This window comes from Lissotriton vulgaris, chromosome 10 (assembly GCF_964263255.1).
Source record: "Lissotriton vulgaris chromosome 10, aLisVul1.2, whole genome shotgun sequence".
NCBI classification, from domain to species: Eukaryota; Metazoa; Chordata; class Amphibia; order Caudata; family Salamandridae; genus Lissotriton; species Lissotriton vulgaris.
This window is the reverse complement of record NC_141698.1, coordinates 411,508,591-411,534,302: the sequence shown is the minus strand read 5'-3', so window position 1 is coordinate 411,534,302 and position 25,712 is coordinate 411,508,591. Positions and strand designations below refer to the sequence as shown.

The 25,712-nt window shown below is 46.7% G+C and overlaps 1 protein-coding gene across 1 annotated transcript in view; it reads left to right on the top strand.

Moving 5' to 3' along the window:
• The window catches only part of ALG1 (ALG1 chitobiosyldiphosphodolichol beta-mannosyltransferase), a 442,794-nt gene that overhangs the window by 343,425 nt on the left and 73,657 nt on the right, over window positions 1-25,712 (top strand). The window contains exon 11 of the mRNA XM_086941231.1: window positions 12,013-12,127. Within this exon, the coding sequence (XP_086797357.1) occupies window positions 12,013-12,127 (115 nt within the window). The remainder of the gene's footprint in view (window positions 1-12,012; window positions 12,128-25,712) is intronic.

Below are 25,712 nucleotides of genomic sequence, written 5' to 3'. Positions count from 1 at the left end.
AGCGGCAGATCATTCTCCCACCTCGCCGCCAAGACATGGAACACCCTCCTCATCCCCCTACGGAAGACGAAAGACCTTCAGAAGACTTCTCAAGACCTGGCTCTTCGAACAGTAGCTGCTTCCCCCACCCCTAGCGCCTTGAGACCCTCACGGGTATGTAGTGCGCTTTACAAATGTTATAATTGATTGATTGATATTGTCACCACCTGACATAAATGCTGTCAGTTTTGGTGGTGCGAAAATCAATGTCCTAGGATATGTTGAAGCCTGTATTCAGTTTAAAAAATAGATCAACTGTGGGAAAAGTCTATGTTAGCTGAGAGAGGGGACAATCTGTTGGGATGGAGACACCGGTATGATTTAGGTATCCTGCTCAAACCTAGTACGAAAGATCCCAGGGATCAAGTCTTGTTGGTGGACTATGAGGATCAAGGTAGTGAATACTTTCGAAGGTTTCCAGAAGTTTTTGCGGATACCTTGGGTTCCCTAATGGGGTTTGAGCACCGAATTGTTCTCAAAGAAAGAGCTGTACCATGTGTGCACAAGGTGAGAAAGGTACCTAATATGATGATGGGACGATTGGAATCTGAGCTCGAGTAACTGTTAGCCTTGGGAGTAATTGAAGAAACTGAAGCCTCAGAATAGTTCGCCCCCATTGTCTTAGCTCCTAACGATGGTGGTGCCAGCGTTAGGATGTTTGTGGACTTGAAGGGTTTAAACAAATAGATTTGGGTAGATCAGGCACCCTTGTCATATATTTCAGAGTCCCTTAGCATGCTCAATGGTGCCCGGATTTTCAGCGTGTTAGACCGGTCATCCGCTTAACACCAGATTCCCCTACACAAGGATTCGAGGCATCTTCCATCCTTTGTGACACCTCTGGGAGCTTTCCGCTTCCTGAAAATGCCCTTTGGGTTGGCATCGGCAGCAGCATGCTTTCAGAGGGTTCATGAAGAAAGTCTTGGAAGGTATACCCAACATCATGTTCTTCCAAGATGACATCTTGTATTATGGTAAGAATGAAGCAGAACATGGTGGGACATTAACCAATGTTTTGTTAAGGTTGAAAGAAAAGGGACTTACTGTGAAGAATCAGAAATATCGCATTGGTTTGGAATCAGTTACTTATTTGGGACATGTGATCTCAGGAGAAGGGATCGAACCTAAATTAGAACTTGCAGAAAGTATTGTAAAAGCTCCCACACCTGAGGATAAGGAACAGGTGAGATCTATTTTGGGACTTGCGGAGTTCAACTCCAAGTTTGTGCAAGGATTTGCCAGTGTGACTGAACCCATCAGGAATTTGCTAAAGAAAGGTGTGCACTTCCTGTGGTCTGATGACTGCCAAAGAGTGTTTGATATCATCAAATCTGAGATTGGGAAGATGCCTACTTTTAGGATATTTTGATGTCAACCGGAAAATCATATGATGCCAGTCTCAAGGGATTGGGGGCGGTCCTCTCTCAAGTTGTGGATGGGGAGGAGAGAGCAGTTGCTTTTGCCTCGAGGGCTCTCAGGGACGCTGAGGTCAATTACTCGTGTATTGAAAGAGAGGCTTTGAGCCTGTTTTGGTCTGTGCAACATTTTAAGTTTTATCTTTGGGTATTCCATTTTTGGTTCGCACAGATCTTCGTCCTTTAGTCCAAATTTTTTCGTTTTGTCACAGTGCACATATTACACCAAGACTCAGACGCTAGAGTGAAGGTCTCCAGGAATATAATTTTTGTTTACAGTATATACCGGGCCCTAGTAACAAGTCTGCCAATTGTCTTTCTCGGTTGCCTGTTGAATGTGTGCAAAATGATGCTGAAATTGAAAGTGTATGTTGGGTTGTTGAGCCAGCTCTTTCCAGTGGAGAATGGTTGGATGGTGTAAAGGAAGACAAAATTATTTCTTCTCTCAAAATGTGGACAAGTCAAGGGTGGCCTGACTATAATATTTTAGACCAAGAAATGAAAATGTACTGGGTTGTGAGAGATGAGTTGTCGTTTTATTGAGGCAATCTCACGAGAGGTGACAGAGTGATTCCACCAGTTGAATTCAGGGATAGAATAATTAACATAGCTCGTGAGGGTCACTTGGGGAGAAGTCTCACCAAAGCTCGGGTGAGAGAGAGATAGTGGTGGCCAGGTATGAATCATATGATTGAAAAAGTAGTTAAGGATTGTGTCTCATGTGCCTCCAGGGGAAACAACACTTACAACGCAACTTTTACAACGCACTACCTTTCCAACGAAACTTTTACAACGCAACATCCATTACAACGCAACATCCATTACAACGCATGCCATTACAACACATGTCACTACAACGCATACCACTACAACGCATGTCATTACAACGCAGTCATTACAACGCATACCATTACAACACATACCTACACTATCCAACACTTACCCTACTGTTGCAGCCCCTGGAGTTAGAATAGTAATTTTTACCCCTACACTATCCAATACTTACCCTACTGTTGCACCCCCTGGAGTTAGAATAGTAATTTTTACCCCTACACTATCCAACATTTACCCTGCTGTGCAGCCCCTGGAGTTAGAATAGTAATTTTTACCCCTACACTATCCAATACTTACCCTACTGTTGCAGCCCCTGGAGTTAGCATAGTAATTTTTACCCATACACTATCCAACACTTACCCTACTGTTGCACCCCCTGGAGTTAGAATAGTAATTTTTACCCCTACACTATCCAATACTTACCATACATGCTATGTAATAGTATGCGTTGTAATGGTATGCGTTGTAAATGTAGTATGTGTTGTAGTGGAATGCGTTGTAAAGGTAGTTTCAAAGAATTTGTTGTAATGGCATGCGTTGTAATGGATGTTGCGGTGTAAAAAATGCGTTGTAAAGGTAGGCGTTGTAAAAGTATGCGTTGTACCGACATACATCCGCCTCCAGTGATAAGTCTTATGTTCCCAATCTTGTGCCCTTATCTCCTGTAGAGGTTCCAGATCTGGTGTGGTCGAAATTGGGCTTGGATATTGTAGGCCCTTTTGAATTATTGCCTTCCTATGAGCGTTTTGTTCTTTTGTTAGTTGATTACACTTCCAAGTGGGTGGTCACCAAATGTGTGTCCACTGTGAACACAAGTGCTGTTATTGATTTCCTTAGAGATGTTTTTGTTTCTGAGAGTGTGCCTAAATTTCTGGTTACGGACAATGGGTGCAATTTGTGTCCCATGAGATGTGCAAGTTTGTTAAAGATCTCAACATAATTAATCAGAAAACGGGCTTATATACACCACAGGCCAATGGATTGACTGAAAGGATGAACCGGGTTGTCAAAGATTGCGCGCAACGTGCTTTTGAGTCTAGGTTGTTCTTCCGTAGTGTCTTGAGAGATTCGTGGTGGGCACATCGGACCACTCCTAATACAGTCACGAAAAAGTCCCCATTTGAAGCTTTGAAGGGAAGGAAGGCTGTCTCAAAGTTAAACCAGTCTTGGTTGCATGCATGTACTGATGTGGATATGTCTGTTGAAGTAAAGCGTTCCAGAATATCTGAGTATCAGCGAAAATACAAACTGGATTATGACTCTTATGATGTGTGTGAAAAGCAAAAAATGGTGTCTTGGTGATAAGGTTATGGTGAAAAGCCCAAGACATACTCCTAAAGGAAAGTCCGGTTTCATTGGTCCATTCACGATTGTTGCCATTAAGAAGAATGTGGTGAAAGTTGACACTGGTTGTATGTGGAGCATCAGGGCCGGTCCTAGACAGGGCCGGTCCTAGGCATGGGCGGTATGGGCAGCTGCCCAGGGCCTCGCGCTCAGGGGGCCCCCTGCCGGCCCCGCAGAGTAGGGAAAAGCGCACTCGCGCAGGCAGTAAGGCACTTAGAGGGGCCTCACATCTTCCCTTTCGCCCGGGGCCTCAGAAGGCCTCAGAAGGCCTAGGACCGGCTCTGTGGAGCATGTCTAGGCTGGTGAGATATACTGGAAAATCCTCAAATGTTTGTACACCGTATGAGAGTAGTATGTCTGATGGTTATGACTCCTTGATTGAAGCTACTTGCAATAGGAAAATACATTTACCTGTGAAGTACAAAGATTTTGTCTTATATTGATGCTATTGTTCTTTGTACTATGTCTCTATTGCAGGATCTTTGGTGTTGCTAAAAGACGATGATTTTTACTCATATCTATGTGTTGTTCATTTATGACATTTTTTTGTTTGTTTAGGATTTTCTTTCCTCTACTGCAACTTTCAATTTATGTTTTTATTGTTTTCCTTAGTGAAAGAGGGATGTGTTGTAATCTGGGAGATGTATTAAGCCCTGTTTAGAGTGCTGGCTATGTCATGGAATATAGTGATGCATACCTACACATGAATCACTCATTCGAGAGCTGGATGTCCTGCTGTACAGTTGGTGCTGTACCATCATCCTTGAATTTGAATAAACCCTTCATATCAACCAGCATGAAGGTGTCTTAAATTCAACAGACAATATTTGCATAACATGACCCGAAAGTGAAAACATCAACTTAGTTGCCGTATGCAGTACCCCAAAGGCAACTGGGCAGAAGTGAAGTCATCAGGTTGACTGTGCTGAACCTGAATTTTCATCTGGACTACAAGACGCTGTCATACTACACTCTCACTTACAAGGATGCAGAGTCATAACACATTCTAAACAAGTTCTCATTTCACTCCAGTGGAAAAAGCTGCTAAACTTCACTTACACCGTCTTAAACATCATTGGTGTAGGGACTAAAAAGAAGAAAATACGTTGAAATTCAAAGTCGGGAGGACAGAATGTAAATATGTACTGCTTAAAATTAAATCCAACAATTACTTCTATAAAAATTCAGAGGTATCAAAAAAGTAGGAGGATATTTTGTAAATAATTAAATAATGATTTTCCTCTGAAAGAGTGACTCCATCCAAAGTACCATCCCAAGACTTTTGTGATACTTTGAATATTTTTTTCATATATAAAATAGTCAACAAGAGCAAGTTCCACAAAAAAACAGCATCAATTTGCACACATGGACTGATAATAAAAATCCTCACCAACTTCTCGTTTTCAACCTTTTGGAGGAGAGCAGTCTTCCAAAACTAGTTGAAGGGGTCAAATCAGGCTCATCAATCGACCCTTGTCCATCAGTGCTTATGAGAAACATACCAATGCCATAGAATCTCAGTTTTTAATGTATTGAATACATCAATTAAATACGGTTCTGTTCTTAAAATTCCAACGTTAGCCTACTTTTACATAAGCAGGGGGATATTGCAAGTGGGCAATAGCACAGATTCTGTGGTAATGGATGACCAAAACTCAATGGAAATATTGCTCTGGTGTTATTGCATCTATTGGCAGCCTTTGACTCTCTCAACCATAATATTCTTGTAGATCGGTTAGAGGCAGCAAGGTTCAAGGATTCTTCCTTGACCTGACTCAATTTTTTCAAGACAGTACCCAGGCAGTCCTACTTGCACCATTTGCAGCAACCTCCACACTTCAGGGATCTTCCTCATCTCTTCACCTGTTTAATTTTTCTGCCATACCCCTAATAAGAGAATTAGCATCTAGAGGAAAAAGATTGTATGACTAAGTGGATGATTCTTCGCTTCTCCTCTGCTTAGATAATACGGAGCCCACAAAGGTGCAGTGAGGTAGCTCCCAAGCAGACAGGAGAAGGAAGGAGCGGTTTCATCGGAAATCGAGGAAGAACCGGAGGGAACCAATGAAAAAGCACCAGACACCGAAGTACAAAGAAGATTACCAGGTTTGCACCAATGATCTGGCAGTTTTCAAGCTGAGGACATCACAAGGTCCTCAGACCTGTGGCTAAACAATGCTGGTAAAGCATGGAACACACGTCATTCGGGTTCTGCCCTAAGTGCCAGCACACGTTTGCGTAGGAAGATAACCATCAAGTCTGCAACTTGTCTGCCCAAGGACCACATTCCTTTCAACCAAAGAAAACAGAGGTGCATGCACTGCTTCATGGCTTAGGTATAGAAACTGACTCCCAGAGCTGAGGAGACCTACAGGGATGACAACACTGAAATGGCACAGCAGCAAGATCCTGACGCCGACACAACGCCAAGAAGGAAAAGCTTCCAAAAAAACATTGTTCAGGGATACCAAAGGATGAAGGCATACGGGCAGTGGAAACCTAGGACAGAGCCAAAGGGGTCAGGCTCTGAACCCAAGAAGTCTACTTAAAGCTCAAAGATAGCAGAAGGCAAACAGAAGCCCAAAGAGCCCCTCCGATCCAAACACAGGCATACCTCAGGACATGCCCTCAGAGCTGGCCTTCCCCTAAATCGTGATTGAAAGCACAAGAGTAGAATTGACCCAGGAGGGAGAAACTTTGGCTCTGAGAAAAAGGCAATGGTGATCTATATCGATGCCAAGGAGAAGGCGCTTGACAAAAGGAAGAGGTACCTCAAGATTGAAATGGAGGTCTTAATCAATAAAAGAAGGTGACCAATGAGTCCTTAAAGGGATGCAAGTTCCTGCTCCTGTCCTCGAAGGAAACACCAGTTAATATTGAAGGTGAAGAATTGTAGTTGGAACTTCTGCTAACACGGGACACAGTGGAGGAACAGGAGAAGGCCTTCAAAATCAAAGAGGAGTTTGGTGACAGACCCTACCAGGAATGAGTTCCTGGCCAAATAGGAGCCCACTAGGATGGGTTTATCACTTGCTGTTCACTAAAGATTGTGTGTATATAATACTTTGAAATTAAGTGAGCTAAGTAGGTTCACCATTTAGATTTTGCCTCTAAATTATAATCAAAAGTGATATGTTATAACAAAAAGGATCAGAGGCAGTGTACAGTTATAAAAGTGATGTTCAAAAACCTACTAGAACCAGAGCTACAAATATATTGTGTTTGTTTATAATTGTATATTGATTTGAATTGTATATTTGTTACGTTTGTGTGATCTTGTCTGTTAAATGTTGTGGTGTCTTCAGTGTATGTTTATAACTTTATTTTTATATATTGGAAAATTGGAAATAATGAACTTTTCATCAAAACAAAGTATGAAATGAGGAAAAAATACTTGAAAGAAAAATAATAAATTATTGCTGCAACCAGATTGTTTAGGTCTTCTGGCCCTTGGGATAAATGTAATATTTGAATGAGTATCAGAATTGGCACTTCTTTGTGTTTGTTCTTACTATATTGGTCCGGCCTTACTGATTAAGGGCCAAACCCTTTCTTGTTATTACAGTGGTATAATTGTTGGCAGACACTCACAGTGTCAAGCTTTAAGTGGAGCAATGGGAGCATTACTTCCTGCTTGAAACATTATCGCCTTCAACGAGAAGAGCCAACTTCTTCCAAAGCTCCCAATTGTATTGGATCAGGGAAGGGAAGCCTTCAAGGAATCAGCCACATCGAAGGCTGTCATTCCACACACATGCTACACATGACCAAGTCTACATCAATGGACCAGTGGCTACTGATTACATCATCATCTCCACAGCATGCAAATCAGCCAATTAACTGCCATCAGTGGGCCATCCAAGAGAAAGCAATTGGGTGGGTGTGGTGCGCACGAAGTTGGAGTGGTCGATAGCAATCCCATGGAGGATTGCCAACTAAGACGCCCTGCTGAACTAGTTTGCCCACCAGCAGTCAAATAAGATAGAGAGAGAAAGTGTTTCCTGCAGCACCCCCCTGAGCAATATCAGAAGAGATGGAAAGTACTGGTCCAGGAGGGAAAGAGGATGAGCAATTCCTCCTTGAAATATGTTTGAACTCAGCCTTAGTCACTGTAGACACCGCCAGCAACCAACTATGCACCGTGACCAACCTCAGGAGGCACGCTGACTGAGGGTATCCAGGTTCAAGCAGGAGATGCTGGAAGTTGAGGTGAATATGCCCTTCACAGTGGACTCTCTTTTTGGGCCAGCATTCGACAAGTCCCTTCAGAGAATGAAGGACAACAAAGCAGGTAAGCCCGGTCGTGCACTGCAATTCAGGGAGAAAAAACGTCAAGGAAGCAGAATGAGGGTATGAGGAGGCTCTTAATCATCAACCTCTCATTCATCCTTCACCTCATACAAAACCAAGCCACAGCACACCAACACAGTAGCAATACACCGGTATTTTGAGGGAGGGCAAGGTGAAGCGAGTTGCTGGCTACACCAGAAAGTGACTTCACAGAATGCCTGGCCATGCATTCCCCACCACCAGTAATGGGCAGAATCTGACGATTTCTCAGCAAATGGCATAGCATCCCCTCCAACAAATGGATACTCAACGTAATCCAACAGAGATATTGTATAGAATTAATAAAACCAGCACCCAACATCTAACCACGGGCAAGACCCAAAAGCAGCAAGGATATTAAACATGAAAAATGAAGTCACCTACCTTCTTTGAAAAGAGCTATAGGATAGGTGCCACAATCTGGAAGGCCGTTAGGAGTGCTCTCAGCCTACTTTCTGGTGCCAAAAGGCTAGCAGAGGAGATTGTGACGTGGCCATTACAAAGAAGCACAACAATAGTAGCAATCCACTTACCAGGAGTGGAAAACACAGGCACAGACAAACTACGAAATTTCAATTGATTCCAGACGGACTCACTTATTTAATAAACATTTTGAAAAAGATTGGCAAATTTATAAAGTTATTTACAAAACCAAGGGGTTCTAATATCAATATAGTGCACAGAGAAGAGTGAAAGTAAGTGCTCAAGTGATTGATCAAAGAGATCAGTGAAACAAAGTGAAAATGATTTATATACAAGAATGAGCCTGCCCTGACTATAAAAGCTCGCAAAAAATGTAATTCTTTTTCACTGGCTCGTGGTTCTAAAGTCCTCCGTGTTCCTTTATTTGCACTGCTAGCAAGCGGATTAGGGGGGGGGCAGGAAATTACAGGTGCAGGCTCCAAATGAGAGTGTCGACGTTTCGACCCACAAAGAGACCGGGTGACTGAATTCCTCAGAACAGGGTCTTCATCAGGACGGGATGAGGAAGGAAGGGGCAAAGGATAACTCAATGTGCACGTAGGTTAAGAGGACCCCAATGTCAGTGGGCACCCTTATGTGGTATGCCACCACACGTGCGACGTTTGTCCGCACCAAAACTTAATGCCGATTTAGCACCATGTGTTATGTCGAGAAAGCGTTCCGACGCTGGTATAAGTGATATTGCTCAATTAGATGCCGAAGGCACTGAGGAGTCAATCTTCTCCTATGTGCTGCCGATAGCTTCACTCTGTTCTGAGGAAATTACTGGGTACTTAGCCTCATGAAATTTAGGTTTAACACAGTTTCCGAATCATAAATTCTGTAGCCAGGTAATTGAGGTACATTTTGGGGTGTTCACATTTGGGAGTATCCCATGGCCACAGCTCAAAGAAGGTACTTAGGTAGGATGGCTGGCACATGGAAGTTTCAGACTCATGTGGTTGAGAAGTGTAAATGTGAGGAGGCATTCTACGTGGAGAGGAACCCTGTACCCACATGTGCTTGATGCTCAAAGCTTCCCTTAACCATGCTCCTTCTCCTCAATCCAAGGCTTGGCTTCCACCCTTGGGTGCTGTGGGTTCCATGGTGCACCCACTCCCACTGTGTGGCTCACTTTTTTTCATAAATACCAGGTACAGCCAGCTTTTGTGTCAACTGGTGATGACCAGTCTGGTACACCTCACCGTGCGGTGGAACCCTGCAAATTTCTAAGCTGCTGTAGTGGAAATTGCAAGACTTGCCCCTACTGCAACCATTGGTCCACCACCACATTTGGGGAGGGGCAGCCATTTGGCACTTCTCACTCATATCACTGTACTGCTCACAACCTCATACTCCTGGATCCTGGATGCTTCCACAGCATTGTAGCAGGAAAGACAGGCCTGCAATTCCCCAGCTAACCATGATCCTTCTTTTTTTTTTTTTTTTTTACTTTTCTGCCCGCTCCCTCCTTCCATTGTAGGGGGATGTGTCCTGGCCTGTAGTGGCGTGGGTGGTTCTTAGGCTCCCTGTGTGGCTTGCAGGGTCTAGCCCTCTGGCCACATCTGAAATGACAGCTACATTCTTGGGTCAATAATTACAGTAGTCTGTGTACCACTTTGCTAATTCACTAATTTTACATTGATGGAAATCTAGTTCTGGTGTTATGCTTTTGTCACAACACAGTAGTGGCGCTCTGTGGGTGCAGAAATCCCAAGTTGGAATGCATCCAGAAGAAGGCAGCCAATAATGGAGAAACCACGCCTAAAATAGATGTTTTTACTTTATTTAGCTCTAAACTGCAGTTATGGTCCCGGGAAGTTACTTGAATTTGCATCAATTTTCTTTAAAAGGAGGTGTAGGGCTGGCTGTATGTGTCCCTCTCCCAACGGAGACATCATAAAAAAAATCAGAATTTTCCTGTTTGTGATTATTGTAGGATGTCAGTAACATTTGCAGTTTGGGGGATCTAGTCATTTCTGCATCTGAGGCAGGTAACTCAAGATCGGCTGCTCCTAGTATGATAAGAGCTCTGCCTCGAAAATTCCTTCCCTCCAGAGGTTATTTTCAGGTGAAGCCCTGGTCCTCACCCACCTGAATGGAGGGAACACTCTGCTCAGCAGCCTCCTTCACAATATTCAGACACCCATGAAAGCACCTTAACCACTGTAACTCTTCCCGTCATGGGCTTGTAGAAGTTTGACATAACTACCCACACTGAAGGAAGAAACAACGCTGGCTCACCACCAGGGCTCAAGTCATCTTCATGACCGGTTGCATCACCTGCGCAGTCATAAGAAACAGAAGACTTATATTCCAGGCCTAGAAAAAATCCACTTCAGGTGAAGTCCCAGTTCCTCTACGGTAGTGCAAGGACCAGTGATGGAGAACAGCAAGAAGGAAAAAACAGAGGAAAACATTCTCATCCATTATCTGGAACAACATATACAAAATTGCTTCAACTCTCATGCGAATCAGAAAGTAAGTGCAAATGCATTTCTACAAGGATCTCTAGCTCCCTGACTTGAGAGAAATGTACTTGTCATATGCCTCATATTGAAACATAGCCCAGGGATCTTGCAAACAGTTCAGCATTTCGATTTCCATATACCAGGTACACAGCTTCTTTCTGGGCTGCATGGAAGTAGCTGCAGTGAAAGTAAAAACAATTAGTGAGTAGCACTTTTTAATAAAAGAACTTTCTTCAAGCAAAGAACGCAAGCAGCTAGCCACCTGCTGTCCTCCCCGCTCTGCCCAAGCTGTAGCATGGTAGCCTGGAAGGTAAGGTACCATGGTGAAGCACTGCAGCCGCCCCTGCAGTGCACATGGACACATTCATTGTTTTATGCACGAGGAGATTGTGGCGGCACGCAGGGCACTCACCTATGGAGTGGATGAAGGTTCCTTGTCGCTCGGTCCTCAATCAGACTGCCACTGGCTGGAAACCTGCTTCTTGCTCGTTGGTGGAATTTTATGGCTGTTTCCCTTCCTGTTGTGCTGGCAAAGAAGAAAGGGAAAGTCAGAGCTAATTGTGCTTTTTAAAGGGCTTCCCTTTCTTCACATGACTATTTGTGACCTAAAATGCCGCCCTGATACAGTGAGTACCAGTTTTCTCCTCGGTTGCGGAGAAATGCCGGTAATTTGGGGGAGGGGGGGGGGGGGGGGTGTCGGTACTCCGTACAGGCCCATTTAAAGCACTGGGGTTAGCCAGTTCAGCATACATTTTGTAAAGGGTGAGAACACTGGCACTGAGGTCTGGTTAGTAGGCCTCAATGCACTCTGAGTCGAAAAACCAGCAGCATCACTCCAAAACTTTGGGGGTGATCATCCAAAAAGAGGCATTTCCTTATGGGGGGTGTACAACTTTCCCAGCAGTAGGAGATCTTTGATCCAATAGCTGAAAATCCTGTGCACGTGTTATTTAATCAATTCCATGTTCGTTGTACCGCCCACTTGGGCAATTTACTATGTATCGTCCCAAAGACTCAAAATGAAGACTTGTACGTTAAGTTCTTCTTGCCAGAAACCGGTTAAAAATTCATGAAATAAAGATTTTTATTTAAGTTCTTCACAATTTTTCTAATTGCAGGGTCAGCAGATTTAGGTGTATGCCTTCATAAATCATCCAGCGGGCTTGATCTCCCCATGAAAGTGGTGGATATGTTTGGCTGCTGTTTACCTGTCTGTGCAATTAATTTTAAATGGTAAGTACATGCTAAATCTGGTGGCTTGATTGTTTTGAATTAATGAATGCTTTGTTTATTTTTTAATTTGCAGTGTGGTAATAGGGACATGTTTCCATTAGTGAAGATTTAAATTACATTTAAAGTGTATACTTCCTTAGTTTGTTTTAAAACGTATGTTGGTTCGAACTCAGTGAGTTCCTCTCTCTTACAAAGTTCCAGAGGTTGTGCCTCCAATTGATGCTACTAAAGGGTAATCTCTGGACAGTGGCCCAGAACTCCTCAAGTCCCCACCCAAAAATTGGCGGAAGGGGATGTACAATTCCCAGTATTAGGGAATAACTTGCAAGAATAGGTGTTTCTGCTTTGATTTCTGCATATTTTTCTTCAATTTCATGCAGAAAGTGGGCCGAGGGTCCAGATGAAATACGGTATGGCTGCAGTGTTTATGCACAGCTTGAAATCCCAGTAGGGCCAGTAACTACAGTTGCCACATTACTTAGCATTTGTTATGAGGGCCTGTGAGTTTAATGGGGTACCACCTAACGGCAGCACAAACAGAAAATGCACTTTTGTTGCTATTATAATCGCCATTTAATGGATAAATGCAAGATTACTGGTACTAATGACCAACATTTGTCTTGGAAATCCTCATTCCTGCTCCACATCACTTCAGTCATGGACAAACCTTGTACTGTCCTCTATCATAGTAAATTAGCCCTGATAACCCACCGATCTTCCTGCCCAATGTCATCTGGGACTTTTTCAGTAATCTGTTCATTTACAAGTTTTTTAGATGAATAGTGCCTCTTTGTCAGAAGGGTCCATACTTACTTCAGACATTAAAAGATATTGGTACCTATTCACAAGCAGTATTTTATAGTAAGTTTGTAGTACTACGAAACATACTACAAAATACTATTTATAAACCTACATACAGAGTTTACGCTCCCGCATCTCCTTTCTTTTTCTGTGCAAAGATGTCCACCCAAAGTGCACTTGTAAGCAGATGTGGACATGCAGGGTGAAAGCGGAAACACAGCAGTTCACCATATGAAAGACGACTTAATTTGTGCCATCCTAGCGACCATACAACGGTTTCAGAAATCGCTGTTTCTGTACTTTGGAGCAGACTTCTGGGACAGTGTGCTGATCTCCACATTTATCACACCGGTTCTTCAGTATGCTCACTCACTATCTCAGGACAGATTAACATGTATACTGTCAAAGATTATATAATAGCAATCTCAGAATATCTGCATCTGCAGGCTCTGTTCTCATTTAAAATTCTTACTGTACCTAGATTTCTTTTTTTTTTCATTTCAAAATATTTTATTGGGAGTTTCAGTATCAAATAATAATACAAATAGTACATTACAATAGTGAAAAAGAGTAGAGTAGTATAAAATAATACAAAATAATTCAGAAATGTTATTTATTTATTTATTTCAAAGGTTTTATATAGTGCTACTGGACCCAAGAGTATCAGAGCGCTTTACAAGGCAAGGCAGGAGAAAAAAAAACACACAATGAAATAGATTAAAAATGTAAGCGAGAACGAGTTACAAAATGATACTGTAGCCAGCATGTCTAAAGGGGCAGGGAGAATAGGGATAGAAATTGAGATGGGAATGGGTAATGACAGTTAGGAGGGAGAGGGGAGTGAAGAGAGGGGGAGTAAGAGTACGAGGGTATAGAGAGGGGGAGTTAGGAGGAGTACATAGAGGAGAGGGGAGTGAGAAGGTAAGGAGTCCATTAACATGAGATATCCTAATACTTGTGTCAGTAACATTAGATACCCCAATATTTTTTAAGAAGAAGTATTTTTAGTTCTTTTTTGAAGAGAGGGTAGGAGGGGTTGCAACGGATATCTTTTGGGATAGAGTTCCAGATAGTGGGAGCGTTGCCGGAGAACACACAGGATTGTGTTTTTTGACATTTAAGTCTAAGAGGGATGAGGACTAGGGAGTTTGTGTTCCTCAGGGATCTAGAGCAACCTGCTTTGTGTAGTTCTGTTGCAAGGTAGGAAGGGGTTTTTTGGTGGAGAGTTTTGTGAGTGATGCAGGCAATCTTGAAGGTGGATCTACCTTCTATTGGGAGCCACTTGAGATTTTTGAGGACGGGGGAGATGTGATCAAATTTTCTACAGTCCGAGATGAGTCTAGCAGCAAGGCTGAGGACAGAGATTTAATTGGAGCAAGATGGATTTTAGGGGTGCCAGCCAAGAGCAGGCCTGAAGTTGTAAGGGATTAACTCACAAGTACATTCAGATAGCATCTATGAAGGTGCATGTATCTAACTTCAACATTCGATAGTGAATTAACTCACCACAAAAGTGAGTAGCAGACAATATACAGTAGTATCAATAATGTCATGAGAGTGGAGCCCAGGTTCACGATTACACAAAGCTAGTAAAATATCGTCGAACACACGATACCCAGCAGTGTCAGTGCGGCGTAGTTGTGTAGGGGGGATAGAGAGAGCTAAGGCGGTTTATGGGTGGTGAAATAGCGATCAAGGGCAGACCACATATGTCGCTTAGGAGGGCGCCGTGGCGACTGTTGGAGAGCTATGTTATCAACTCCTCGAAGGTTAATTATCCAATTGAGCCAGCAGGCAAAGTTTGCTTTGCTCGTGTCCTTCCAGTTGTTTAGGACTACCTTGACCTGTTGAAAGTGAGCCCATATTACTATCGATGCCCGGGCTGCTGGCGCAAGTCGCCTCTTAGTTCCCATTCTGAATAATTACCAAATAAAGAGACGGGTGCTGGAAGCAGGAATCACAAGAACAGGATGTATTACTCATGAGGAGAGCCTGTCATTTCGGACACGAAACACAGTGTCTTTCGGGAGGTGCTCTGCCAAGTTCTCTGAGACATCGCCTTTTATACCTTACAAAACATTCCTTATTACAATAACGACATTGTGAAACAAGGGAAAGACATCCCCATAATCTTCGTGTCAATCCCACCCCACATACATCCACAATAGAGGCCCTTAGCCTCCCGATAAGAGGAGGGGGCAATCACGCAGCTGAGTGTTCCGCCGATTCTTTGGATGTGTGCGCCTGATCGTACCCCAGGGGGTGGGGAGGCCAGGATCAATACTGGGTCCTTTGAAGAGGAGTGACTCCATACAATAAGGGGCAGTAAACAGTATCTCCCGGCTTAGGCGATGGCCTCGGACCTGTGTGGACAGTCAATCGCGGAGGGAGGGTTTACCAACAGAGGGGTTATTCATGAAAGGAAAGGAGGTGTTGGTCAGGCGCGGCCGTGACTCCCAAGGACAGGGTCATGCGGACTTGTGCATGTGAGGGAGGGGGCAGCCAGGGTGTGCAGAGGGAGAGGGTCAGTTGAGAGTGGGGGGGGGGGTGTTCAAATGCCAAATGCGCGCAGGAGGGAAGCCAGGGATTTCAATGAGCGGGCAAAGAGGCCATGGTGCCTAAAATGGCTATCAGGTACATGTGGGCACGGGCCTTTACTGGCGGAGTGATGCGGTTAACGTCTCACGATATTCGTGGTGCGTACAGGGAGGGGAATGGGAAAAGACAAATGAACGCCGCTTATGTACATCAATTTCGTGAATTTCCAGGCTCTAGTCCGTGTCCTTTTGTTGGCGCTGTTGAGCACCGGCGGTGGAGCTATAGGTCCAGCTCGGATTTAACCTCTCGCGTTGCAAGGTGCGGTCTATCCTTTGCTGTTAGACCACAGTCCTGTTCCCTAACCAATCCTTTTAGTGGCGCCTTATGCTCGGCACCTATATTTACGCGGCATAACCCCATTTCCACCTAAATGCTGTTCTTCCTTTCGGCAAAAAGTCACATGGAAAAGAGGGCGTGTGGTTCAATAGTCGATGGGAGAGAGAGCGGAGTGGGGTCAGATTTCCTGGGACACACCAAAGGGACCAAGGGAGCAAAGGATAACAAGCAAGCAGGCCCATCAATCGGGCGTGAAAAAGGGGGACGGAGGCTTCAGGCACACGTGGGTTAGTGGACAGAAAGCTTCAGGACAGCCCTTCATCCTTTCGTTTATCACGTTTGAGAGTGCTGCCTCGTCCCGTATCTTGTTGCGCTGCGGCTCCACCTTTGGTCGAGGTCGCATGTGTCTCATGATCTGCAGCCAGGCTGTCCGACCCTTCTCCTCCGGTGATCGTATATCTTTGAAGGGGCAAAAACAAGTTTTGCAGCGTGAATCTTTCTGGATTCACTATGCTGTGCATATTCCGCGGTCTTGTGGTTGGGTCCGGATTCGTAGTCTTTTCTCTCTTTTTTTTTTTTTTTTTCGTGTCCCAGGTGGGCGTCGGCGTCACCCTTCCTTGGGTGTATTTCCGGTGACGTCGGCATGCTTCCTGCGGAAGCTCCCATCCCTGGGCGCCATCTTCAGATTCTTTTTTCCGCGGTCGGGTCTGGATCGTTCCCGTTGGGCTCCAGACATTTTTGGAGAAAGTACTGCAAAGAGAGATGTTCGAGAAGAAATTGAAGGAAGAAGACCAAGGAAGACTTCGCAGACCATTGGCGAAGAGAGAAGAAGGAGAGAACGTCGAGAACTTCGACGATCATCGACGTCCACGCGGTCAGGGAGGCCTGAAACGCTCGAGGATGGACAACACGCCGTTCAAGTTCTGCCCGAATTGCAGACACAAGTACGCGCAGAAAGATCAGCACCCGGTGTGCAACCTTTGCCTACCGGTGGACCACAGAACCGAAGACTGCAACGCCTGCTCCGTCTTCGCCGCGAAGACCCTTCGTGTGAGGAAGAGTCAGAGGGTAGCACACGCCACCCTCGGAGGAAAAGCCCCGACGCCTTCGCTGTACGACCTGGGGATGTCCTCAGAGGAAGAGGACAACGCTGCCGCCGAAGACGACAGCTACACGGTCGTAGAGACCGATTCCAAGAAGACGCCTGATAAGGTAGGAGACTCGACGTCCCACAAGAGTACGAGAGACCCTGAGTCTCGAAAGAACGAGGGCCAGACCCCGAAGGCGCCGACGCAGCGACATCTGCAGTCCGCGACCACACACAGGCCCAGCGGATCCTCGGAGAAGGAGTCCCTGGCGCCGAGAGCTGTTGAACAGCAGAAGGCTCCGAAGATCGCCTCCGAAAGGGGCCGAGCGGTTGAACAGCAGAAGGCGCAGAAGATCGTCTCCGAAAGGGACCGATCGGCGTCGAGGGAGAAAGACCCGAAAACTTTGACGACAACCAAGGACCCGAAACAAGGTTCGACGTCCAAACATTCGACGCCGGGAGTCTCGCCGCCGAGCCAGGTGACGAAAAGAGTGGCCGAGCGTTCCGAGGCCGAGAACGCGGCCGAAAGGGAAAAGAAAAGACGGCGTTTGGAGGCCGAGATGGCGAGCATCTTGCAGCGGAAAAAGGATTTCGACGCCGAGATGAGTGCCTTTACAATTCCACACAAGACCAAGCACGTTGTGCTAGATCTGGTCGAAGAGGAAGAGGAACTCGTCGACGCACATGGCCCGGTCGCCGAGATGGTCGACGACCAGGGAGATGAGGAGAATCCCTACGAGGATTACGGCTATGACGAGGAGGAGGGCAGTAGGTTGGACGCCGAGTCGGCCACCTCTGACCCCAACGAGGAGGATTACCTGGATATCGACACCGAGAGCCCGGAGGAGGCGGTCGACACATACCCCTCGAGGCCCTCGCCGCCTGACGACATCGGGGCATACAATTCGGCGATACAGTCTGCCGCAGCGGCATTTAAGCTAAAGCTCGACGAGGAAAAGCAGAAAGCAGACTTCCTGCTCGAGACTTTGCTCCCAACACAGACAAGGAGCCAGTTCCTCCCAATGCTCGAGAGCGTCTTGGCTCAGGGACAAGAAGCATTCAAGGAGCCCGCAACATGCAAGGCGGTAACCCCTAGAACAGAGAAAAAATACAAACACTCCACGAAGGACCCGGCCTACATTCGGGGCGAGGTCTCCGCAGACTCCATTATCACGGCCACGGCTAGGAAGAGGGCCAACGTATCCACTACCTCGGGCCCACCACCGGATAAGGAGAGCAAGAGGATGGATCTGGTGGGCAGAAGGATCGAACGGAATGCTGCGACCCACTGGCGCATGGCTAACTCCAACGCTCTTATAAACAGGCACATGTACCAGATCTTGGACGGCCTGGGGCACTTGGTGAAGGACCTACCCTAGGAGGCCAGGCAGAAGGCCGAGATGTTGGTCGAAGAGGGGAAAAATGCGGCAAATTCTTGCCTTAAGACGGCCCTGGACGGAGCAGACACTGCCAGCAGGCTGATGATGATGGGTGTCACGGAAAGGAGACACGCCTGGCTCAGGATTTCAGGGTTCAAACCCGAGGTGCAACACAGTATCCTCAACACACCGTTCAACGGCGAAACGCTCTTCGGGGCAACTGTGGACGAGAAACTCAGCCAACTCAAGAAAGATAATGAGACGGCAAGGTCTATGGGGGCGTTGCAGTTCAGAGGCAACAGAAGAGGCACCCCGTCACGGAGGCCCGGCGGGAGAGGTGGAAACCAACCAGGTACATCACACCAGGCTTTCCAGCAAACGCACCAGACAGACTCACAGGGACATCAAGGTCAGCAGAAGCAGTCCTGGCAGTACCAACCAAGAGGTCAGTCCTTTCGAGGGAGAAACGGACGTGGCCAGAATAGGAGAGGGGGACAGCAGCCCTCCTCGAAGTGACTCCACAGAACTCTGGGTGCCCAGCCACATAAAGGACCCCGGGGGGCACCACGTACCAAGGGGTCGGGACAATCAAAACACCTACGACCACATGTCACCAGTGGGAGGAAGATTGAAATTTTACCTCCAGGAATGGAGAGAAATCACATCAGACAAATGGATCCTAAACATTATCCAATTCGGGTATTGCCTGGAATTGGAGAAAAGGCCAACAAGCAGGAAACCAAGGGGAAGACCACCAGCAGGAGACCAGCTGGCGAGGCTTCAGGAAGAGGTAAAGGAACTTCTGCAAAAACAGGCCATAGAGCGAGTCCCATTCAAGGAAAGGAACAAGGGAGTCTACTCGACGTACTTCCTGGTACCAAAGGTAGACGACAAGATGAGGCCCATCCTAGACCTGAGGTTCCTCAACAAATTCATAAGAACACAGAAGTTCAAAATGACCTCCCTGCAGGAGGTGCTACCGCAACTGCAGGTCGGAGACTTCATGGTCACGATAGACCTCAAGGACGCCTACTTGCACATACCGATGAACAAAAAGCACAAGCATATGCTCAGGTTCACAATCGGGGGAGGCCACTACCAGTTCACAACGCTGGCCTTCGGACTCAAATCAGCACCAAGGGTATTCACGAAGTGCCTCGCAGCAGTTGCTGCACACCTACGAAGACAGGGGATACACGTATACCCTTATCTAGACGACTGGTTGGTAAAGGCGAGTTCGTACCAAAGGTGCAAACACCACGCACAGACAGTGACGAGCACGCTCATAAACCTGGGGTTCTCCGTCCATTGGGAAAAATCGTCAATGGAACCGGAGCAAGTGAAGACCTTCCTGGGGGCGGTGATCAACACCGTGCAGGCCAAGGTGTTCCCCAGCGAGAAGAGAGCAAGGGCACTGGTCAAGGAAACTCGCCTCTACCGGAAGGGGCAAGCTCGGACAGCGAGGACTGCGAGCAAGATCATGGGGATGATGGCATCATGCATCCACCTGGTGCCGAATGTGCGGCTACACATGAGACCCATGCAAGAATGGCTCCAGGAACAGTGGTCACAGGCGTCAGGCAGTTGGGAGGATCTTGTGGTGGTGACGCACGCAGTGCAAAGGGAGATGACATGGTAGAACATGGAAAACCTAACAATGGGAAAGCCTCTAACACCCCCAACTCCGACTGTGACCATCACCACGGACGCATCCCTGAAGGGATGGGGCGCTCACATGGAGGAGCTCAAAGTGAGAGGACTGTGGACGCCAGCAGATGCGACAAAGCATATCAATTACCTAGAATTGAAGACAATCTTCCTGGCACTGAAAGCCTTCCAGACAAGACTGTACAAGCAAAGGGTGTTACTGCAGACAGACAACACCACGGCGATGTTCTACATCAACAAGCAGGGTGGAACACAGTCAACAACGCTTTCAACACTGGCACAGGAGATATGGAGATGGGCCATCCCCCTACAGATAGACCTGCTAGCCATACACCTACCAGGGAAAGAGAACATTCAGGCAGACTGGCTGAGCAGACAGACATCGGCATCCCACGAGTGGGAGCTCAATGCTCAGGAAACGAGGTGGTTATTCAACAGGTGGGGAACGCCATCAGTGGACCTGTTTGCAACACGCCAGAATGCGAAATGCCAGTACTTCGCATCCAGACTACCCGAAGAGGGGTCCCTTGGGAATGCCCTATGGATAGATTGGTCCGGGAGATTTGCCTACGCTTTTCCCCCGATACCACTGATACACCGAGTACTGAGCAAGTGCAGAGCGAGCAAGATGACCCTGATACTGGTCGCGCCACAGTGGACGAGGCAGACATGGTACTCGCAGATCATGGAGATGTCACAGAGTGCACCCCACAGATTCGGCAGAAGGAAGGACCTGCTCTCCATGCAGAACGGGGAGGTGCTGCACCCAGAGCCAGAGACCATGAGCCTAGTAGCATGGCTCCTGAGGACATAGAGTTTGCACATTTGAGACTGCCAGAGAGCACCCTCAGGGTCCTTCGCGAGGCACGGAGGCCGAGCACACGGCGGTGCTATGTCGCAAAGTGGAAAAGATACACGATGTGGTGCAAACGTGAACAACTTCACAAGAAGATGAAGAAAGACTCCACAGTGCTGCGATACCTGACACACTTGCTGGACAAAAAACTCAGTTCATCCTCCTTGAGGGTTCACTTAGCGGCTATAGTAGCCTACACAAGGGGTGAGATGGGCAGAAGCTTCTTCACATCCCAGGTTGTCAAGAGGTTCCTGGAAGGAGCGAAGAGGATCGCACCGCCCAAGCGCTGGATTCACTAGCGAACCCACCCACCTCCGCCAGAAAGATGAGGCTGGAGAGAAAAGGGGTGGTCAAAAAAAAAAAAAAAAAAATGAATGAAGACAAGATGAATAGATAAAATGGATTTTACATACAAGGCGGTTAAGGAAAATTCACCTACATAGAACATTGCCATCACTTCGGAAACGAAGGAAACACGGAAAAAAGAATCCGAAGATGGCGCCCAGGGATGGGAGCTTCCGCAGGAAGCATGCCGACGTCACCGGAAATACACCCAAGGAAGGGTGACGCCGACGCCCACCTGGGACACGAAAAAAAAAAAAAAAAAGAGAGAAAAGACTACGAATCCGGACCCAACCACAAGACCGCGGAATATGCACAGCATAGTGAATCCAGAAAGATCATCAAGCTGCAAAACTACACCGACAGGTAAGAAACTAATCGTTTTAGAGAACTGGCAGGAGAAGAGATTTTTACATTTGAATTCCACTCGCAATCCTAGCACCTGGGGTTATGCTCATTGGTCATAGTCAGAAGTCTATTACCATGAAGTAAGTATGTGGGTATTTCTACTGTGTTCGCACCAAGTCTAATCGGCGTTTATTCATGACACATATGGACAGAGTTCAGACTCCTATCGCTTGCGTATTTCATCAAAAAAAAAAAAAAACTCCAAAATTGGCAACATTCAGGGGAGACTCGTCCTTCTAACTCGAGCCTCAACAGTCTTACATTTCCCTTTAGAGCTGGCTAACTCTTTCAAACAGAGCGGGGTGAAACAGACCTTCATCGAGGAGCGACAGTTAATCAAGGCCATCAGTTCTGATATGGTGCAGGGGCCAATGGGAGAAGCGGGGACGCTTTGAACATTCGCGCTTGAGTACATAAGGGTGGGGCAACCTGGACATTGGGGATCAATCTGGGCATTGGGGATCGTATTTCTAACGAACTGAAGAATAGGAAGCCATTGACATGTAGTCCCCCCCATAAAAGGCCAGATTGGGGGATATCAGTCGTCTTACCTGCCCTTTCTCTCTTAGCCAATTCAAGTTCATTTATTTTGCAGAAAGGAGAGGTAGTAATATGGCAAGTCACAATCGTTTTAGTTTCTGTCAATTTTGCTGAACACCTTTGCGTTCAAAAAGGGAACCCAATTAGGCTGGTGCCGACGGGGCACAATTTTACCACGAAAGGGAAGAGGGAATAGGGAGACTCTCATAGAGAGCGAGAGTCGTCCGCAACCTAAAAGGAGCCATTCGGTACATGTAGGACATGTAGAGAGAGAGAGAGAGAAAGAGAGACGTGTACAGTAATGGGTCATTTAGTGCGCTCACAACACAGAACAGCAGGGGTCAGGTAACACAGAGACGCGAACAGAGGGGATACATAAACCCATACATTACATACACACAAACTCAGTCAAAGGAAGACAGTACATGTATTACATACAAAAATGTTCATGACAAAACATAAAACAGTTATTGGCCAAAAAGATCTCTTTCCGCTTGCTGCGTATCTTTAGTATCCTATTTGTCTACGTGCTGAGCTCTTTTTACCTTTTCCTCCTTTTCCTTTCGTTCGCTATCTTTGCGAGCGTTCTCGATCGCTAATACTTACACCTCGGTCAGTTGGTCAGGAATTAACCTGGTCGGGCTATTGCCCACGGTTGGATCTTGAACCACTTTTTTTGTTTCTTCTTTTGGCAAGAAGTTTTCCAGGCTGAGGCAACGGAGGGCATTAATCGGGAGAACAGTGGGACAGCTTGGCTATATCTATAAGAGTGCGAGAAGGAGGTGGTACATTTTTGAACATCAACATCATTCCTACTGTTCCAGACGGGCGGTGCCTAGGTAAACCTTACCCCGGAACTTTCCTTGTCCTTTCCCTATCTAGTAAAACGTCATAGTTGCACTATCTGGTGTGCTGGTTCGAGTCGAATTCTGTCATACAGTACTAACCCGTCAAGTTTCTATGTCAGTCCATCCTCCCAGTCGCTACGTTCTAGGAGCCACAGTCATATCTAAGTCTACACCTTTCAAAGCTCGTTAGCATAAGTACTTTGCTCAGATCCCCTTGTTCCCCTTCTGTCGGTCGCTCAATCATCGCTCTTCCATACTTCAGCCGATGTTCCGGCGCGACCTGCAGAAGGGAGGAGAAAGAAGGGGGTGGGGGCAGCATTCAAAACACATCAGCGCGCAATAATCCGAAAATGTTTTTACCTACCACATACTCGACCCACCTCCACGGGGTGCATCCTCTACCATCTCGGCGTTTAAGCCCAGAGGGACCAGTATCGTTAGATAGATAATCATCGATGGTCTGCGTATCTACATGAATCACTTGATCGTGGCCTTTTAGGCCATGTGCAAGGGTGGTGGTCGGGTGGCATTTCTTCGGTATCGCTTAAGGGCGTCTAAAACACTTTTCCGGCTGCCTGTGACACATAATGTAGCTGCTAAGTATCGGACCTTTTTAACCTTCAACCTTAATCATGCTGCATGTATTTTACTTATATCGGTGACAGTAGCCATACATTTCGAAACTCATCAATCCAAACGCTACAATTATATTTGCCTGTTCAAAAAACCCTTTAATAAAAAATGTTGGCGCACAAATACGGGCCTACAACCCAGTGGGCCGGCTACGGAGCAGACTGGAACTGTGCATAAGAGGAACGAAGTCGGTGGCCATTTATTTCATAATATAAAGTGCAGCAGTGTAATAAAATCGTATCGAAATTCATTGGGAGCAAGCATCATAAATGTCGAAAATTCGAACTTTCGATAACCATTGGTTTCAAACTTTACATCATCTCATTGTCCAACTATTCACTCAGTACCTATCGTGCATCAATCCATCGAAAAATCACGTAACCAGTATTCATCTTATGCTGAATTCATTATTGAAATACATGATCAATACCCATCTCATATCTGTTCATTATCCATCCACATAATTAGTACCCACCCTAAATCAGTTCACTGTCCCAGCACATAATCAATATCCATCTTATCTACTTTCATTATCCAAAAACTGCATACATATCTTGGAGTATCAAGGCTGAGCAATCAGGGTGCAACAAGGAGTTTAAAAGTCTCATTTTGTATCAGCGCCATTTTGGGCGAGGTCAGGCAGGTCCCGGTATAGTCAGAATGCCTCCACTGACTCGTGGTTGGACCAGAACCTCTTTTGGTAGTTCAAAAAGTTTTTCGCAATGGGGTAACAGACTAGCAATATGGACCATCAGTCAAAAGTGGGGAGGGCGGCAACAATCTTTCCTACCGGGTCATTCTGGTGTTCCACCGGAACTGAACAAATCTGTATCTTTGCAGGATTTTAGTCATTTCCATACTGAGGCTGGCGCCGGCAGGAGTGCGCCGACGTCTCGTGGCTCCATCGGAGGACGGGGGCGGGGGGCGCCTCGTGGAGAGGTCGGCCCCCCCGGCTCTTTTAGAATCTTCAAGGTTGAGGAGCACAGGGCGTGTGCCCGTCCCGGGCAAAAACCCGCTTTTTGATATGGACCCTCTTCAAGCAGGAGCGTTGGGGTGTCGCTGGAAGCCTCCACCTGGAGGGAGGTGGGGGAGGCTCGTTCGCGCCGCCTCCCCCTTCCAGCGACCCCGCGCCGTTCTCTGGCTCCAGCGCTTTGGTATGGCCGTGCCAGGCAATGAAGATGGGGGGGGGGGGTCGGAGGCAGCAAGACATCCCCCCCCCCCCCCTTTTGTGGCGGGACTGCCTGCAACCCTCAAGGGTTGCCGCTGGAGGGACTACCTGCAACTTTCCAGAGTTGTCCAAGCCATAATTGAGAAGAAAGAAGTGTTGTCGCAGCCATTATAGCTGAAAGAAGCGCTGCCGACCTCGCCTTGGCTTCGGACTTTGATGACGGCCGGATCAGGCAAGAGAGGGGGGGGAGGGGTCGGAGGCAGAGGCAAGACATCCCCCCCCCCCCCGTGGCCTGCAGGGCAGCAGAAGAGGGGAAAAGGGGAGACCATCACGATTTTCGGGCCGTCCGCCCTACAGTTTCCCCTTCCGATGGCGGCCAGCCAGGCCCTGCTCTGCACGCGCTGAGGCCTCGCCTTCCGGATGGGCGTAACCGCGGACCTGTTGCACTTCGGGAGCTTCCGGAATGGGGGTAGGTGTCTATTGATTTGTATCTTTTTCAGGTTACCGTTATTTGGGCGTGGTGGGCAGTGAGGCAGACATGTTTGGAGCAGGAATAGGCAACAGAGCCTAGCTACCTCGTGGCTGTCTTGCCGTCAAGCTGTCGCCATTTCATATTTCCTATTACGAACTATTCCTAATGTTTCTTATTTTTAGTGAAGTCGAAAGCTCATCAGGGGGTTACTGACTTAGCCCGATTTCTTTTATTTTTCCTTCCTTTCCTTAGCGTGTTTCAAGCTAAAGTTTCTGTTAACAGGGTACGGTGATCACTTCATATTTTTATATGTCCTTTCATTAGGGGTACTCCTGGACGGACCAGATGAGTTACCTTCAATAAATGGTCCGGGTGGAACTAGATTATCAATCAGTGGGGAACACATGTCCCTTCATTAGGGTATCATCCTGGACGGACCAAATGATGTACCTCCAATTACTAAGGTAGCCTCCTGGACAGACCAGATGGCCTACCTCCAATAAATGGTC